Source organism: Vulpes vulpes, chromosome 7, assembly GCF_048418805.1.
Source record: "Vulpes vulpes isolate BD-2025 chromosome 7, VulVul3, whole genome shotgun sequence".
Taxonomy (NCBI): domain Eukaryota; kingdom Metazoa; phylum Chordata; class Mammalia; order Carnivora; family Canidae; genus Vulpes; species Vulpes vulpes.
Window position 1 is genome coordinate 109,374,868 of NC_132786.1, and position 18,738 is coordinate 109,393,605.

General features: G+C 39.8%; 1 protein-coding gene across 19 annotated transcripts in view; it reads right to left on the reverse strand.

Annotated features, from left to right (window-relative positions):
* The window catches only part of PDE1C (phosphodiesterase 1C), a 570,553-nt gene that overhangs the window by 54,405 nt on the left and 497,410 nt on the right, over positions 1-18,738 (reverse strand). For all 19 annotated transcript variants that reach the window (XR_012002742.1, XR_012002743.1, XR_012002744.1 and 16 more), the window contains 4 exons: positions 15,905-15,986; positions 12,461-12,581; positions 10,545-10,720; positions 2,521-2,751 (listed from right to left, as the gene is read on the reverse strand). Coding sequence is in view for 16 of the 19 variants with exons in the window: in XM_072764662.1 (XP_072620763.1) it covers positions 2,521-2,751; positions 10,545-10,720; positions 12,461-12,581; positions 15,905-15,986 (610 nt within the window). In the remaining 3 variants the exon portion in view is untranslated. The remainder of the gene's footprint in view (positions 1-2,520; positions 2,752-10,544; positions 10,721-12,460; positions 12,582-15,904; positions 15,987-18,738) is intronic.

Consider the following 18,738-nt stretch of genomic DNA (forward strand, 5'->3'; position numbering starts at 1 on the left):
ACCTTAAGCAAGTGATTTAACCTGAATCTCTGTTTCCTCATCTGCAAAATGGGAATGATATATCTACCTCACAGAGCTGTTAGCATTTATTACATGACTTAGTGTAGGTAAAAATCTCATGTACAACATCTGGCACATATTATGCATTCAATAAATGTTATTGGTAATACTTTTGTTAAAGGAAGACATTTTAACCCACTTTTCTAAAAGAAAAAAAAAAAGTAGGGAAGAAACCACATCTTGCCCCTCTCAGGAGCCCTTCAATACTCCTTCTCTGAGAAGGAGATACTCATCTAGAAGGAGGAGTTTGAGAATGCATAGCTTCAGCTCAGCCACCCAATTCTCTGGTTCCCAAACCCCTTTGAGATGTGTTTTCCACAAGACACACCTTTTCTGTCACTCCACGAGCAGCCCGCCAGGGTGCTGGGGTGCTGGGGTGCTGGGGTGGGAAAGAGGTGGCAGTTCCTAGGCCTGCCTGCTCTGCCAGTGTCTGGTTGGCTAAGCTCAGTTCAAGGCTGATGGATGAAGTACCTATGTGCTCAGCAGACCGAGTCCCATTTTCCAACCCAACTCCAGTTGCAGTAGAGCTAATATTTTTATCACGGACTTTCTGATACTGTATCTCTCTCTGAGAGAGCTCAGGAGGTTCTGAACTCGGGAGGGGATGAGAAGGGATCTTCTGCACTGCCCTCTAACAGCAGCAGGTATATCATAATTCTTATAAAACTGAACATATTTTCTGGACAATGATGCAGCTGAATGCAAAGCAAATCAGTTAGGAGCAGTCTCCAGAACCAGGCTGTTGAGGTGCAGCACAGGGGGGAAGAAGGCCTTCTCAATTTCCTAGGGTGCTCATGGGGTCACATGAGGGAATTTATGCAAAGCCCTTGGAACATGATAGGAGCTCTTAATATTATCATATGTATTAAAATATTGTTTCTGGATTCTATATGTTCTGTATGTTCATTGTAAAAATAATTGGAGAGTGTTGTGCTAAGCACCTTCTACATATTCCTCATTCACCCAGGCTGGGTAGCATACATAACAGCTACAGTGTGGCCTACCAGGTGGATAAGAGAACAAACCTGTAAAGAGAGGACTTAGAGCAGCATCTGTTGTATAGTCAATAGATGCTAGTTATTCTACCGTTGTCATTGTTTCTGCTATCATTCTCATTACTGGAGGCTCACGGTGGCCCTGCTGTGAACAGGAATTATTATACACATTTTACAGAGCCACTAGAAAGTTAAGGAACCTGGCCAAGGCCACCAGGAAGTGAAAGGCACAGCTGTGACTTGGATACAGGTCTGTCGAACTGCAAAACTACCTTGCCACAACTTGGCCCTTGAAGGCTCCAGAGACTCTGGCCTTCCTGCTCTTCCCTAAACAAGGTGGTCAATCCCATGCCCTTTTGCCTTAGCTCATCTCATTTCCTCTGGTGAAGAAGGCCTTGTCCCCCATCTGACTGGCAAAGTTCAGTATTTAAAACACAGTTCAGGCACCACCACCTCCTGAAGCTTTCTTTGACATTTCTCCATTCCATGAGCCCCAGAGCAACAAAGCTAATGTCCTTTTTTTTTTTTTTTTTTTTACATGATCCTTGATCATTTTAGCTGCCATGCAATGACTTTTATTTGCTCAGAATTATTTCTGAGGCTGTCTATGTTCTCTCTGAGATTGTGGACTTCCTGTGGCCTTTGCATTTCTTTTTTTCTTTTTCTTTTTTTTAAAATATTTTACTTATTCATGAGAGACAGAGAGAGGGGCAGAGACATAGGCAGAGGGAGAAGCAGGTTCCCTGCAGGGGGGCAGGGAACCTGATGTGGGACTCAATCCCAGGACCCGGGGATCATGACCTGAGCCAAAGACAGATGCTCAACCACTGAGCCACCCAGGTGTCCTGGCCTTTCCATTTTTAAATACCCAGTGCCAAGCACAAGGCACAAGGTGGTGACCAGAACAACTTGGTTTGCCTGGTACTTTTTTGGCTTTAGAATCTAAAACTCTGGATGCCAGGAAATTCCCCAGTACCAAGCAAATGGGATAAGGTGGTCACCATAATGTATATACTTTTTCACCTACAGACATACAGACACATTCTACTGGAATAGACCCTAGATAGACCTGAGCCCCAGCCCTGCCTGCTAGAGGGATAGTACCCACATCAGATGGACTTTCCATCCACCCATCTGGGCAGTGAGCACTCAGGAAAATGCTCAGATTGTTATGAGTTACTTCCTCAATGGCTAGGCAGGCACTGGCCAGAGTCTCCAGAATGGTTGGGAAAGGCTTAGAAGCTCCAAGTCTCCCCAGAGGGAATGGCCTAAGCCAGTCTCTGGCTTCATCTGATGGGATCCTCATGGGACCCAGGGCCCAGTGAGGTGTGATCAGCAGCAGCTGGGAAGACCAGACACACCTGGCTCAGAGAGCCAACCACATAGGTGCCATTATTTGCCAGTTTTTGTTCATTATGTCATTGACATCCCAATGAAAGAGTTCCACCAGTGAAACTGTACTCACCATTCTGTTGTTTTTCTCCTGAGGACTTCTCAGATTTGGAATTCTTCCCACGAGGGTTGTCACTTTTGTTTGTGCGTGTTCCGTTAACTTGATTCTTAGCTTCTCCAGATGTCTTTTTTTCGGTTTTGCCAGCCGCACCCTCTTCAGCCTGGCTTTTGGCTTCCATTTCCTTTTGCTTCTCCTCTGCAGCCAGGCGAGCTTTCTCCTCCGCCTCCTTCTTGGCCTTCTCCTCTGTATCCATGGCAAGTCAGGAAAGACACAGAAAAGATGAAAGGAGGTCACGCTATTAGGAGAATTGCCTCTTCAAACAAAAACAAGTATTTGCACTGAGTGTTTGGGATCTATTTTTGGTTAATTCAAGTCAGGTTAGTGTGTATATTCAGGAAACCAATAATATAGGTTCATGGTGATGTCATTTCTGAAAATAGTGGGTGAGAAAAAGGAGCAGGGAGAAAGTAATAATAAGGATCATAATAATTAATACACCAATATAACAATTGGCATTTTCAATGTTTATCATCAATAACTTCTCTTGAGTGTGTCCTCCATGCCAGGTATTACACTAAGTGCTTTTCAAGGATTACTTCTTTTCATTCCCAAAACAGCCTTAGGCAGTAGCTACTTTCATTTTAGCTCTATTTTACAAATGTGAAATCAAGGCTCTGGAACATTACAAAACCCTTCCATGACCCCAGTAGAAATTGGAGTTTCATGGATATCTGCTTAGGATCTGGAGTTTAAACATAGACAATTGATAACAAAACAGAAAGACAGGAAAAATAGTTGCCACTAGAATAACACAGTTTCAGGTCAGTGTTTATGAATTTAAAAGTAGGAAGAGGATAATCAAGCCTTACAAAAAGCATGGTCTTCGAACTGTCCACAAGATTAGAGGTAGTCTTTTTGTTGTTGTTGTTGTTGTTGTTGTTGTTGTTGTTGCTGTTTTTTTAGAGGTAGTCTTTAGTTTGGGCAGATACCCTAGTCTTCCCCTTTAATGAGAGAATGTCAGCCTCGTTTCCAATTCTGTTTACTGTGAAACGGTCTGGCTCTGTGTTTCATCAAAAACATAGGGTAGTTGCATATGGTCAAGCATTCATGACAAGATTGTTTCATTCATTCAACTAATATCTATTGAGAAGTGACAGTGTCAAGCACCATTTTAGGCGCTGGGATTATAGCAGCAAGCAAGATTTAATGGAACAGAAAAGATCATAATTAAGTAAGCAAGTCACTAAGATAATTTCAGGTGGCAAAAAGGACTTTGCCAAAAAGGTAAAGCAAAGTAATATGATGGAACAGGATCAGTATAAGAGAAGGAGGTGGCATTAGATCAGGAGGTAAATAAAATGCTATTTGACAAATTCTTAATGATGAATTGCTGGCCATGAAATAATCAGGGAAAATCACATTCCAGGCAAAGGAAATAAAAAATGTCAAATGTCCTGTCATGAGGTAGGAATGAGCTTGGTATGTTCAAGAGATACTAAGTTAGTCAGTATGGCTAACATAGATTTAGAAGAGTTTGGTGACAGATGATGTGGTCAAACAACCAAGGACATGCAGAGTTGAGACCTTGCAGGGCCTTGGAGGCAATGAAGTGGTGCTGGGTTGTAGGAAATAACACACACCTAACAGAAGCCAATCCTCCCTTAGGGGAGAGACTCGCTCTGCTTAGCATCCAACTGATTCAAAAGGCCTTCCAGATTGTGGCATCTATTATAAAAAGCATTATTGCATTTTTTTCCTCTAGATATGTTAAAAATAGCCTACACCTCATTATCAAGGGTCCTTTTCATTTTCCTTGGTTAGTCTTGTTCCTGAAAAAGCTAGCCTTCATAGACAACAAGTTTGTTTTTAATCTAATAGGCACCCAAGTGGTTATGTTTCCCCTTGTTTTAACTGCTTAAGAACACAAAGCCCAAATCTGATCCAGTTCACATGTTCATAGGGTTTTACGGCATCGTATTTTGTGGATGTCTGTGATCTCTGGCTTCATTTTGCTTTTCCTGCCCCTACACTTGCCTGGCTCAAATGTCCTCTTTAATATACTATGAAGTTTTCATTAATCTTTTCATTGATCATCTATCCAATCCATCCAACTCAATGCCCTGGCCTCACCCTATTCACATTAAATCATATTCTGGAGGGAGAGGGACAAGGATGGGATATTTTAAAAGCTCTCCAGATGATTCTAACATGCAATCAGCATTGACAGAGCTGATTTAAATTTTAAATGTTTGCCATTCAAAATTTCCTGACATTCTGCTTCCCAACAGGGTGTGTTTATACTTTACAATGAAAAGGTAAGGAAAGATTTCTTTACAAAATAACATAATTATGCACATATAGAATATAATATGTCTTCCGACTTCTACAGAAAGGTACAACTAGAGAGTAAGAGAATGCCCTTGCAAATGTTGAGATGGCATTCTCAGTAGACTTCAGGGTCACAGAATGGCCCCCTGAAATGTTCACCCAGACTTTCTTTCATCCTCCCATAGTGTCCTGAAGACAGAGGTCAAATGTCATTTCCATTACTGGATTCCAGTAATGTACCAATTCCAGCTTGGTACAGTACCCGACACATAGCAGATACTCATGGAGAATTGGTTAACTAAAATAAAATGTGCACAAGGGGTATGAGTCACCCTATTTGCCAATGAACCTGACTTGTACATCTTCCATCACCTGTAATTTTCTGTGTAAAATACAGAAAGTATACAAATTCTATCCTGGAAGACTTAGCCATCTGACAAATGTTGGCTTTCTTAACTACCAATACAAGTGAGTAAAAAGATGGCTGTACTCACTACACAGAGAGGAAAAGTGAGGAGGAAGAGCATTTTCACTCATATTCAGGTATCAGGTTAACTAATTCATGGTCCCCTCACAGAATCCCCAATGAAGCCGTGGCAAACTTTCAACATTCAAAATATCCACAAGTCAAAAGTAACTGATAAAAACTGAAGGTATTAAATTCTGGTTTGTTACAGAAGAGCATAAAATATTATCTGGGCAAGAAAAATTCATTTGACAACTGAGTCAGAACAATTTTCTATGGAAAGTCTAGCAAAAAAAAAAAAACCTGGGAGGAGGTACATTTTAAAAAACAAATCTGTTTTTGCTGAAGTACTGCTGACAGCAGGCAATTAATGTTTGAATTAATGAATGGTAGCTCTTACGACATCATAATCAGACCCTAGGTGAGCCTGCCCCACTGTATGACTCCTTTCACTATACCAACTGTGTTCCAGCAGGTGGCTCTACAATGTTCTTCAACTACTCTACTTCCACCTCTCCTTGATTCTTTGAAATATCTGGTATTTTTTTTTTTTTTGAAATATCTGTTATTAATGTGACCAGCCATCAGTACACAGTGATATTACTCAAAACAGGTATGGAAAAAACAAGCAAACATATAAATAAGAAAAAAAAAAAAGATGAGGTATGTTTGTGCCACTGTACTCAGATTCCCGTATATTTTCAGGATGAAATTATTAGTATACAGAAATCTTTCCTACAAAGAGAAAAAGTAGGCAAGCATGCAATTAATTTGTTCCAAGGATAATATATTTAGAATTAACTGTTCAGCTCTTAGGTTTAGCATCTGTGGCATTTGTCGGCTTCTAGACTAGCAGAAAGCAAATGTCATAGTGCAACTCCATTCCTTCTGCTTCCTATTTCAGACTATCTGTGGTGATTTGACTCACTATGAAATTGGCCCCAACAAGAAGCTAATGTGTTATGGTAGAGAAAAGCAGAGTAGAGCCTTCATGTTCCATAAATCTCATTCCTCCTGAGAGCTGGTTCTATCCCACACTGAATGTCTATGCATTCTGAGAGAAGTACATTGATTTGCTTCATTCATTTTCCTTTTCTGAATAATGGCTTATAGTCTCTTGATTAAAAATGATATTGAACTAGTTATCCCTTGATATAATTTTCTGAATTGCCTACTTACATTATCTATGGATATAGATAATTGTTCCAATGATAACATATTTAGGGGAAACTAGAGGGAAAGAAAAGGAGAGATACTAACAGAAAACAACCAACCAAAATACTATATGAATTTTGAATAGTTAACTTAGTCATATATGAAAATAATAACAAAAATACTTCTAGATATCTAAGGACTCAGAAGATGTTCACACAAGATCTTTCTAAAAATGGAAGCCAAGAAGTGCTCCAGCTGACCACAAAACTCAATCAGTATTAGAAACTCAAGAATGGAAAAAAAAAAAAGAAACTCAAGAATGAGGAAAATATATAAATGATGTGCAATAAAACTGGTAACTCTTAGTGTCAAATAAAAATAACTGTTGTTAAGCTAGATATAAAACTTGAAGCAAATATTAAAAATAATATTAAGGTTAATTATAAAAATAACAATTTACTTATAATCACCTAGATTAAAAATCTCATGGTATTTCAACAAAAACAGTGATTATGGAGGAAATAAATAAAAATACAATAAATGTCTCAGCATTTGCAAAGGCCTGGCATTATATACCGTTTCATATTTTTGTTGATTGACACATAAGTCAACAAAAATGTAAAGGTGATCTCTGGTAAAAGAAAAATAAGATATATTTAAAGAGACCATTTACAAAGCTAGCTAGTGAGTAGGGTTATGGGCAAATAGATAAAGAGGATTAGAAGGTACAAACTTCCAGTTACAAAATAAGTAAGTCACAGAGATGAAAACTACAGTATAGGAAATATACTCAATAATACTGTAATAGGGCAGCCCTGGTGGCCCAGTAGTTTAGTGCTTCCTTTGGCCCGTGGTGTGATCCTGGAGACCAGGGATCAAGTCCCGCATCGGGCTCCCTGCATGGAGCCAGCTTCTCCCTCTGCCTGTGTCTCTGCCTCTCTCTCTCTCTCTGTGTCTGTCATGAATAAATAAAATCTTTAAAAATAATAATACTGTAATAATGTTGTATGTTGACAGATGGTGACTATACTCATCCAAAAAAAGAACATAAAATTAAAAGTCATATGATAAACTAGATAGGGCAGAAATTGCAAGATATTTTGTCAACTGAAGATTAACTATCTTTTATATATAAAGAGCTACTATGAATCAATAATAAAAATATAAACATCCTAATTGGGAAAATGAAAGGGGCAAAAACACAATGAAATACCTTCCACTTCTATTGGAAGACATTAAAAAAAAAGACAACTTTACAGAAAGAAATTTAATAATATACATCAAGAGCTTTATAGTTTTTCATCTACTTTGACAGAGGAATTCCACATCTAGAAATTTATCCTAAATAAATAATCAGAGGTTGGCCCAAAGACTTTTGACCTTGTATGTTTATAACTGTTATATACAATAATGAAGAACTGAAAACCAAAATGTGCAGAAATAAAGGCATACTACTACATACAATGTAGCCATTTGAAGCATACTTTCAAGAATTTTCAGTATTGAGATAAAATGCTTAAAATAAAAATAGTAAAACAAAATTCAGAACAATATTATGCTATGATCCCAATTTATGGGGAAAATTTTTACTTATATATTTCATCAATGTCTGGCTGGAAAGATTAAAAGTGAAAGTGAAATATATATATGTATGTATGTATTTCAGCATTATAATCTAAACACAAAAAATGTTTATAAGGCATTAAATATTGATCAAAAATTGATCAATATTGATCAGACTTGCAAATTATTATACTTATTCATCTTATTTGGGAATAATAATGATTTTCAGCCCTGAGAGCTATTAAGAAATACTGATTTAATTTTTTCTGACAACTATGGGTTCTGGTCCAGCTAGCTTTGTATCGGGTTGGTTAATAAAACCAAGACTTTCGATCTCATTCTAATCAATTTAATACCAACATATGTTCAAGTACCCCATGCAGGTCAGGCTTTCTTGAAATCATGGTTTTCTGGTAGAAAAGAAGAATGAGCAAAACAGCTTAGGATAATCGAGTACAAACTGATCACCAATGGTAAAAAAAAAAGATGTAAACTGAATCTCTTAACCACCAGTGAACTAGTCAACAGCATTCCTGGGCGGCTAAAACTGTTACAGAGTATTAGAAGATATAGGTTGGTATTTTTACCACCATCTTCCTAACTCTGCATCCAAGCCTCTAACTTTCTTTTCCGATTTTTTTCAAATAACAGCTATGAGTTATCAGGCACCAACCACACACAGGCTCCATTCTCAGTGCTTTACAGATTTATTTCTGTTCTTTGCATCAACTCTGTGATGTGTATTATCATCCTCAGAAGGTAATTTTCGCAAAGAATCTGCATGAATCTGCCAAAAAGCACAGTGCAAGCAGGGATTCAATTCTCCGTTTCCCCACTAACTGAAATGTGCTTTGATATTCAAACCATCCTCCCACAAAACGTACATAACCCAGGCTTTGTGCCTCTGTCCACCTCCTTTCCCCTCGCTCCCCATTTTAAAATATAACACCTCCTGCAGGACGAACCTCAGGCATCCTTGAAGTCCTGGCTACAAGATGCCTTCCCAAACACCCCCAGCAGATTTAGGGACAAGTCCCTTTATACTTCCAAAATAGCTTAGTCATATCTCAATCGGCATACCTAACATTTTGTTAACTATTAGCGTTTATTCATCTGTCATTCTTGAAGTGCCAGTTTTCTGCTGGGAAAGCAGCCGTCTAATGCTCCCCTCGGTGATTAGTTTCAGAAGGTAACTTAAGTAAACTAGATAACGGCAAACAAATTATTTCGAAGTACCTCTTTAGATTGTGTGTTGCCAGGAATTGGATTTTCAAATGTAATGAGTGTTAATTGATTATAAGAGCATGCTTCTTTTGAGATGATGTAGTAGCTGCCATTGCTGCTTGCATCGGCTGCCAGCAGGGAGAATTTAAATGTTTAAAGCATCTGAATAGACTGTGAGAGGCTACACTTAAGATATGGAAGAGGTGCTGGCTCCGCAGCTCAGGGTCCAACATCTGTCCTGAAATGATAAGGGCCCAATTATGCCTTAAAAGTGCCATACACATAAACCTTTTGCCCCACCTGAAAGGAGCAGCCACTTGGACAGGATTTTGTGAACAAGCTGCAGGGGCTGGCATTCCACTTCTTTCCTTGAAACTCTGTGCTAATGCCCCCCCCTACCCTCAGGTTTGAGGACCGGGATGTCTGATACTCATCTCTGTCCTCTCAGCATGCAGGAGGCACTTGGTAGATGTTAACAGACACTGACTGTTGACAAACGCTCACCTCCACAAATCCCATTGGGATCAACCCCCTCGCTGAGCTCCTGGAGCCATGGATGTTTGTGTCTCTCCCTGGAATCTGGCGCCACAGCATTGTACCTTTATCTCAGGTATGTGTTCCTCCCTGGGCTACAGGATGAGCATACGGTGTGTATGGATCACGCAGTACATGCTCAAGAAACACGAATACATGTGTGAGCCAATGGATGTCAGCTTTCAAGAAGCACACGGGTTTCAATCTCTTTTATTTAGAATACCAAGAGTCATGACTTTTCTCATCTGAATTCTGATGTTGGCCTCAGTGAATTTTACCTGCAAGTTTGCTTCATCTCAGGAGATCTGAGTCTCCTGAGATGAAGCAAGGACTGAAGAGAAGTTGAGAATATGAAAGGAGGATCAAAATGCACGCAAGGATATGAAAACTCCTAGCCCAGCGTGATGGCAGAGGTGGCTATTGGCTAGGCTTTACTTAGATAAAGGAAGTAATGAAAGCCTCATCATTGTGTCACATGACATGAAATGAGAATGACAAGCTGGTATCAAAGAAACCAAAAAATAACAAACCCATCTGCTGTAGGATCTTTATACAAAAAAAAAAGGACTTTAGCCAAATAGCACAAAGGTCATGCCTAATGGGGGCGTGGCGGTCAGCCTCATTCTATTATGCGCTGAGGTGGATCCTAATATTAAGCCATTTGAATTGATACCCTGAGATGGCGCTTCATTTGCAATACCTTTAAGTATGTTTTTTTAAGTGGGTTTGGACAGATCTCCTGGAAGATTCCCCCGTGGCATGTTACCTTTGGGCACCTTGGCCCTCCATCTCTCCCGATTGATGTGCACCACCTCAGTCCAAGTGGCTTTAAAACTCTTGTAGTCAACAGGGATGACAGAACTGTTGATGGGGGCGCTTCCTTCTGAGCCAGTGCTCTTGACACCCGATCTCTTTGCATCTGCCGAACTGATGCTGTTCAAACTGGAGGACAAAAAATCATATCAAAGAGGAAGGTCAGTGTTTAAAAAAATGTATGCCAATGACTGAGCCCAAGAAAGTATTGGTTAACACTTCTCAAGTTGTATTGTGAAATTCCTGGGTCCTGAAGTTTGCAATTCCTATTTTCCATATATGACAAATGGGAAATTCTGTATTTTCAACAGGAGAAAAAAAAATCAAGATTTCAGCCTCATGAGCATCAATATTCTCCATATTTCTTCCCTGTTGACTGGTGTCCTCTTATTCAATGACTAGAATTCCCTCACATGAATTCTCTGTCTTTAATCTGAAATTAATTAATTTGAAATTGGGCTTCTACTTGGCTCCCCAGTGCACCCACTTGCTTCCACACTGACCAGTTACCCAGCCACTTGTACCTCTTTCTCTCCAGCTCCACCTCCCACTGGACTGGAGTGTCTCTGTCCCCAGAGTCCCCAAGGCCACAGTAAGAGGATTTTCTTATATTCCTGGGGGAAGCTGAAAAGGCACAGACACCTCGGAGATTGTGGGGAAATGAGTTGTACAAAAGGCATTTTTAAAATGAATATTATTACTTCAAGCTTTAACCATGGGCGATTTTGCAAATATAGGAAGTATCATCTTCTGGGAAACTTGAATGTATCACACACTTCCAGATGGCTAGCGCTGTGACCCACACAAATGCAAACCCACTGACAACCATAACTGAGGCTGGCTAGATAAGTAGGCTGTGTTTCCGCCTAGTGCTTGCAGGGCTGTGGGGCAGGGGACTCAGGTGGAAGGCTTCTGTCCTCCGTGAGAGTAGTCCTCACTGAGCCCGTTCACCTTGAGTATCCCCGGGTTCCCACTGTCTTTTTTTTTTCCCCACTGTCTTAACAGTTGTTTTACCTTCCCTTCTATTGACTCCCTCTCTTGCTTCACCTTTCTTATTTTCCCACTAATTCTATTTCTCTCCTTTCTCCTATATGACAAAGCCCTAGGTTTTACCTGGACAAGTGGAAAAGGGTGATAGGACTAGCAGTGGTACCGCTAATAAAAATCAAGGGTTAGCTTTACTGTAGCAAGCACTTTTTCCGTGCCCAACCCTGTGTTCAGGGCTTTATTACACGGAAGAATTCTTTTAATCTTCCCTCCAACCTAGGAATATTATACCCCACATGAGGAAACTGAGGCTACTCGCCTGAGATGGCACAGCTACCAAGTAATGGGACTATGATTTTTAACGTGGATTCTGACTCCAGAGCCTGCTACTAATCTATGCTCAATATAATGAAGTTGTTTCAAAAGGTGATTTAAAATTTTCAGGATTTTTTTTTCCCTTCCTCCACTTCATTCTCTCCCTAAACCTAGAAATGAAAATCAGTTTCATTTCTTGAGAGAATTCTGATCAGCAGCACTTTCTTTTTGTAGTATGGGGAGCAAGGACTGTCTGGGCCAGGAGGTCAAAGTGTCGTGATAGGTGCTATCTTGAGCAAAAGCACCAGAAGAGAGAATGGGGTGGAGGACCAGTACTGGAAACCCACCAGTCATGGTGTAGAGCATGGCTACCTCCTTCCAGGCCAGCCTGTAGAGCACAGACAGTACACCTTCCATTCCTCTGAGAAAAAGAAAGAGGCAGACTTCTCTCTTATAAGAAAGATAGGGCAAACATCATTAGGAAATACCCCCATCTCTACCAAAGGAACCACTCCGTCCTCGTGGACAGGCCAACCTGACCTCTAACCATCGAGTTTCCCCACTGACCTTGAACGCCTCTGTCCTATCCCGCCGGTTTGGGAGGTTTCATCAATTAAGGGACTCACAATCTTTTCAGTCATGTCCGTGAGCACAGTGAAGGTGGGTTCCACAATGAAATCAATAAAACCTGAAGAGAGACAGCAACACTTCAGAGGAGCTACATATTACCTGGCCTTTCTACATTTTCCAATGGAGACTAATGAATCTTATCTTTTTTCTTTTTGAAAATTTATCTGCAGAGGAGCTCCAGATCAGATTAGGAGAGAGTAGGTTGGTCTTATTCATTTAACATATTCCTTGAGCTGAATACCATAAGTCAGTTCCATTTCTTCTGCATAACTTTCTTATGATTTTCTAGCAGCTAGCTCAATCAAGTGATTAAGAAACACATATTCAACCCCCACAATGGAACAAATGCTGTGGTCGGTGATGCATATAGATGAAGATGTAGAACACAACCTGTCTACCTTCAAAGAGTTTATGAGAGATTAACTGAACAGAAAAATGACCCCTAGAGTATATGGCAAGGGCCAAAGGAGAAGACCAAAGAAGGCCCCTGGGAAGATAAGGGAGGGAGGATATTTTCCCACCCACTGAGAGGCCTATGAATAGCTTTATGGAGGTTGTGATGTTTGAGCTGAGCCCTAAGTGTCTTCACACTAGGTGGAAGGGATGGAATAAGCAAAGCAATGAGGATGAGAGAAAATACAGGATGTGTCTGAGGAATAACTGGGGCTTAAGGATTTTTTTTTAGAGTTGGAGAGGCAAAGCTTGAGAAGGCAGGAAGTCATCATCAGCACAGGGAGGGAGGCTCCTAAGGGTCAGGCCAAGGAGTTGTGACTTCGATGGGTATTAGAAGCCCCTTGAGATGTTTGGGCAGCCTCACAGGTTTTTTTAAATGTTCTTTGGGAAAATTGATTTGTCAAGAAACTTAATCTGGCAAGAAGGGAGAGAGCAGGAGGGGATGAGGCTGGGAAAATCTTTCAGAAGCTGTTGCAATAGCTAAAGGAAGGCAGGATCCAGTGCCACTGTAAGGTGGGGGTGTCACGGAGGCATAGGTGCAAGTACAGCAGGAGGTGGTGCTGCCTCTAAGTGGGAATTGTCAGAGACTTCCCCCAGCAAAGCAGAGAGCCCAGAGTCGATGGGGGAGAATGTGGCTGGGGAAAGGACGATGGGCTTGGTCTTAGATTGCTGATTCTGGGGTACAGAGGACATGTCCAGATGGGAGAGAGCAAACAGAATTGGAAGAAAAGGGTTGGAAATTAGGAGAGGGGTCAGATTCGGAACTGTACCTTAGAGATATCACCATGTCAGGGAGACAGCTGATGTTAGGCTAGAGTTATTGTATCAATGGCTCAAAAAATACCCAGGTGTTCTATAACACATTAGTAGAAAATATATAATCTGGAACTATTGGTGATAGTTCGTTACGCAGCCACATGAAAGTTGGGAGGAAATGAAATACCAAATCAAGCATTTGTTTGGTGCAAATGCTATTTTGGTTTTCATAATGACCAAGGTGGGTGATCCTGGCATTTAATGCCTAGCAATAAAGGTTGCTAAAAGTCCTACAACATAATTGGCAAAACAAGCAATGTCCCAAATACCCATAGTATCCTGATAAAGAAACACTGATGTCCAACTTTGTATTCTTAGTTAATTGTGGTAGAATTTTATAATTTCAGTTCAAGCTGAAACTGAAGTGTTTGATGACAGTTTTCACCTTTTTTGCTTTTGTACAAGTTAAAGTCAACATGTCCAAACCAGAACTAACTCATCAGCTTTCCCTCCAACCCTTATAAACAGGACCACTTAATCTGGATTGCTGCCTTCACCTTAGCTTTGTGTTCAGCTGAATCCTTAATATATTACATGCCACCTCTCTTCTGGAAAGTCTCCATCCTCCCTCAATTCTATCACTCATCATTGCTTGTAATCCTGCAGAAGGCACCTAGCTGATTTCCTTGCCTCTAGCCTTATTCAAAATCCTCCAGCTATCCAATAGAGAAGTCTTCCTAAAACAGTGGTTGACAAACTTTTTCTGTAAAGGGCCAGATAAGTGAATATTTTAGGTTCTGTAGGACAAATCTATGACAACTCCTTAACTCTGTCACTATAGTGTAAAAGTAGCCATAGCAATATGCAAATGAACGAGCTTAGCTCTGTTATAATAAAACCATTTACAGGACCAAGTGGGAGGCCAGATTTAGCCCACAGGCTACAGTTTAATGACTCTTACTCTAAAGCATCAATTTCCATATTTTTAAATCTTACTTACAATTCTTTAGATATACCCTGATTTTCTCTCTAGACATGTTGCTCACTTCATCTGCCCACTACTCCAGCCAGGAGTTGTTTGTAGTGCCCTGATCACACTAGGCTGTTTTAAATTTCCCTGCTTAGTATATGCTGATCTCTTATCTGCAATGCCCTTCCATCGACCCATTACATACCTCTCACCTACAGCACCATTTGCCTAGATATTGCCCACTTATTTCTTAAGCCTCAACTCAAATGCACCCTCCAACAAGTCTTTCTGAGTCTAAAGGTCTACACACTCTGTTCTGTACCTGATTATACCATATACAGAACTCTATCTTTGCACTGTAACACTCAAATAGATTTTGTTTTCCTAACATCTTGCCTACCACCTAATACTAGTTCAATGTCTTTGGGAGCAAATACCATATATAATTTTTATTTGTTTTTTACGACATACTTCTATTACAGTGCCTAGCAGTGCCCTGCACCTAACAGAAACTCAATATATTATCATGAAAAAAATGAATGAGTACTCAAAATACAAGTGGAAAAAATCAGTAAATCCTTGTTGAATTTACTTTTTTGAATGATATCAGACTCTTCCAAATGAAGAGCACTGATGATATTTAATTTATGTGTGATACTGGTAACCTCTCTCATATCTGAGGATTTTCGAAATGCATATATATTATGGTAATTAGCAGTACAAAATTACCTCTACCAAAAAAAAAAGTGTTAAAAAGTTTCTAAAAAGAAGGAAACATTTAAAATGAGCCAATCCTGAAAGTAGCGTTATCTAGGAAATGGGACTGTCCTGGAAACAGGGCCAGAGGAAGTATCATTGAGGAGAAATGCCAAGGAGATTTCCGGTATTGCATGCAGAATGGAGAGGCTGAAATAGAATGGGCTTCTTGCCACTGATTCTTGTCATCACATTGTAAAGTTGAGGCCCCTTTTGCTCTTGGTGGGGAATGATAGAAACAGCAGAGAATTGCTCTCTAATCTCCCCCACAAACCAGCCACATTCCAGGGAAAAGAGTGGGGAGAACACCTCCATCAATCCAACCGACCATGAGCACAGCAAAATGGAGCCAGGTTCCCTGCCAAAGAATCACTGGGAACATCTGAGCTTACTTTTAGGTATCCCTCTCTGTTTATTCTTTCCATCCAAAGGGCTGTAACACCTACCCACTTGCGACTGAGCAACCATCGTCGACTTTCGGTCACACAGTGGAGAAAAAGGCAGCCCCAGCTCTGCTTCTCTGTCACCCTAGAAAAACAGGAGGCCATAGTAAATTAAGATCAGTAGGTGAAGTTACCCAGATTTTATTTAGCACCTTCAACTGCCACAAAGGCCACTGGTCTTTATTATAATTATTACAATTACATTATGTAATAAGTCCTTCTAGGGCCTGCTCCTCTGCATAAAAGGCACCAAGAAACTGAAGCCCTCTGGAGTCCAATCAGTCCATCCAACTGCAAAGGCACATGCTGTTGTATGGAAAGCCTCATCAGGCAGCATAGGTCCCCCGAGGAAAATAAGAAAAGCCATTGCGTCCTGTGGCCTAGAGCCAACACTGCACTCAGGATTCCTATGTGTTCTCAAGTTGTGTAGATCTGTGGCCTTTCATGAGCCAGTGAAGCCCCTGTGTTGTGGGCAGTCTCCAAGACACAAATTCAAACTGGACTGTTTTGGTTTTATTCTCCTAGTGTTGCTATCTAAACCTACACACAACTCAGGTAAGTGCTTCCAGGGTCTTAAGCACAAGGCTCAGTCCATAATGAAAAGTGGACCAAAAAAGAAACAGTAAATAATTGCTTTTGTTTCTCAAGTCAGACAGTAATAATTCTCTGGCCAATATATTCTCAATCTAACCAAAAGCATCACTATAACAAGTAGGTACTATGGAAAGTCTAAATAAAGAGGGAAATGATTTTTGAAAACCTGAACCAAAAGCTTTAGTCACACACCTAGAGGAAAGGGAGAAGATGGCACCCTTCTTATAGCAGTGAATTAGTGCTGATTCATTTTACTAGGATAGAATCTGCTCAGGTTAATGGCTACTGATGTGAGTTGAATCTGGCCTTTCTCCCCTTAGCTGGGTGATTATAGTAAGCTTATTTTCCCTCTCTACATTTCAGTTTTATGTTCTATAAAGTATGAGATAATACCCTCTATTTCACCAGGTTGTGATGAGGATTAACTGAGAAATATATGTAAATAAATAAAAGAACTATTATTGTTTCTCTGATATTAGATATCTTAGGTATCTCTAATATCTAAGTCAAGATTTGAGAAACATTTAGTGAATTTGTTATATCAAATACACTCTGATTAGAATAAATATTAACAATACATTAAGAGTAAATAAAAAGTAATAACAACTTTATTCAAAAACTAGATCTGGATTAAAAAAGCAATACTTTTTCTTTCTAAGGCATGTTACGAAAGAGAAGGGATGCTGGTCCATATACAGAACATCTACTGAAAGGAAGGAAAAGGAATGGGTGTCTGAGGAAGCTGAATGGTGGGGTCACAATAGGTGCTGGGGTCATCCAAGGGTCTTAGGAACAGTCCTGAAGTGGTTCAGTTCGGGTGTCCTGTATAGACACCTCATGGGACACAATGGCTCTTCTATTTCTGAGTATGCCTTGCTAAGGACTATACTATCTCTCAAGTGGCATGATAAAATAATTTACCCCTAAGCTACTTCTACTTGGACAGGATGCAAAGAAGGAAGAGTATAACATAAACTGTTGTTGTGTAGATGGTTTAGCAGGATAACTCAGCTAAGACAAATAAAACTCATTTTAATTCCTTATGAAGCAGGGATACAAGGTGAGTTTTTGGTACATTTTAATGGGGGGTGGTTTGGAAGAAAAGGTGGTGAACACTAACCATTTGACTATTAAGGTATAAGCATCAATTTGGATTTTATTATTAAAAAAGTATAAGCTATGAAATGACATCCCATGGATTTATCCATACCCATATCTACACATCATTTACATTTTTTGGATATAATTAAGCTGAGTAGACTCAACTATTAAAAGCCTATTTTAAAGTAGTGATCATTGAATTTCCTTTGGAGGACAGACACATTTATGAATTGGAAAAAAATGTGCAGAAAGTAATATGAAAGGATGTACTTGTACAGGTGAATTCAACTTGATTTCAAAAACATCATATGACTATAACTACTGGTCCATGTAGAATTATTCATACCCTTTCCTTTTTACTGAAGACCTTAATATTTTCCAAAGAAAATAAAGGGCAAAAGTCTAAGCATGAAGGATTTTTTTTTAACTAATTCATTTTTTTCTCTAGGACAATGCACAAAAATAAGTATCATTCCCATGGTGGGGTTTAAGACTAATAAAGTCATCTAGTCAATCTGCAAAAGGAACACAATGCATATTTGTTGAATGAATGAAGAGATAATTTGATTAGAAACACTCAAGCTCCTTTGGCTACATTATGACAGGCAGGCTGGGGGAACAATGAGGCAGTTAGCTGTTCATAAAACTTCCCTCTGTTTCCTCCTCTATTTCTGTCCATACAGTTACTTTATGTTTTCCAGGATCTCTGCCTGTTAGTGCTAGATAATAAAACAAGAGGAGAGGGGATGTATCTCTACCATACTTATGGCATATAAAATCTCCTATGCCTACTTGTCCATGTTCTTCCCTTTTTTGCTGGCTTGATGTAGATAAGCAACATGGAAGCCATGTAGAGTTTGGGTCTAAAATCACTGCTAATTATAAACTACCTGCCAATCAAGAAAGACGTCCTGTACTTCACATGAGTGGGTAATAAACTCCCATTTTATGTGTGTTATTATATATTCTGTGTGTTACAGCAGCCATATGTAAGCAACAAACCAAATAAGAGAAACAAAGATTATTTCTATATTGTAAGTTCAAGGGCAGGTGATGTCTCAAGTGAGTCTTTCCAGGTTGAATGAAGAAAAAGTATATTATTGGAGAGGGTAATAAAAGTATCACACACAAAAAATTGCAGC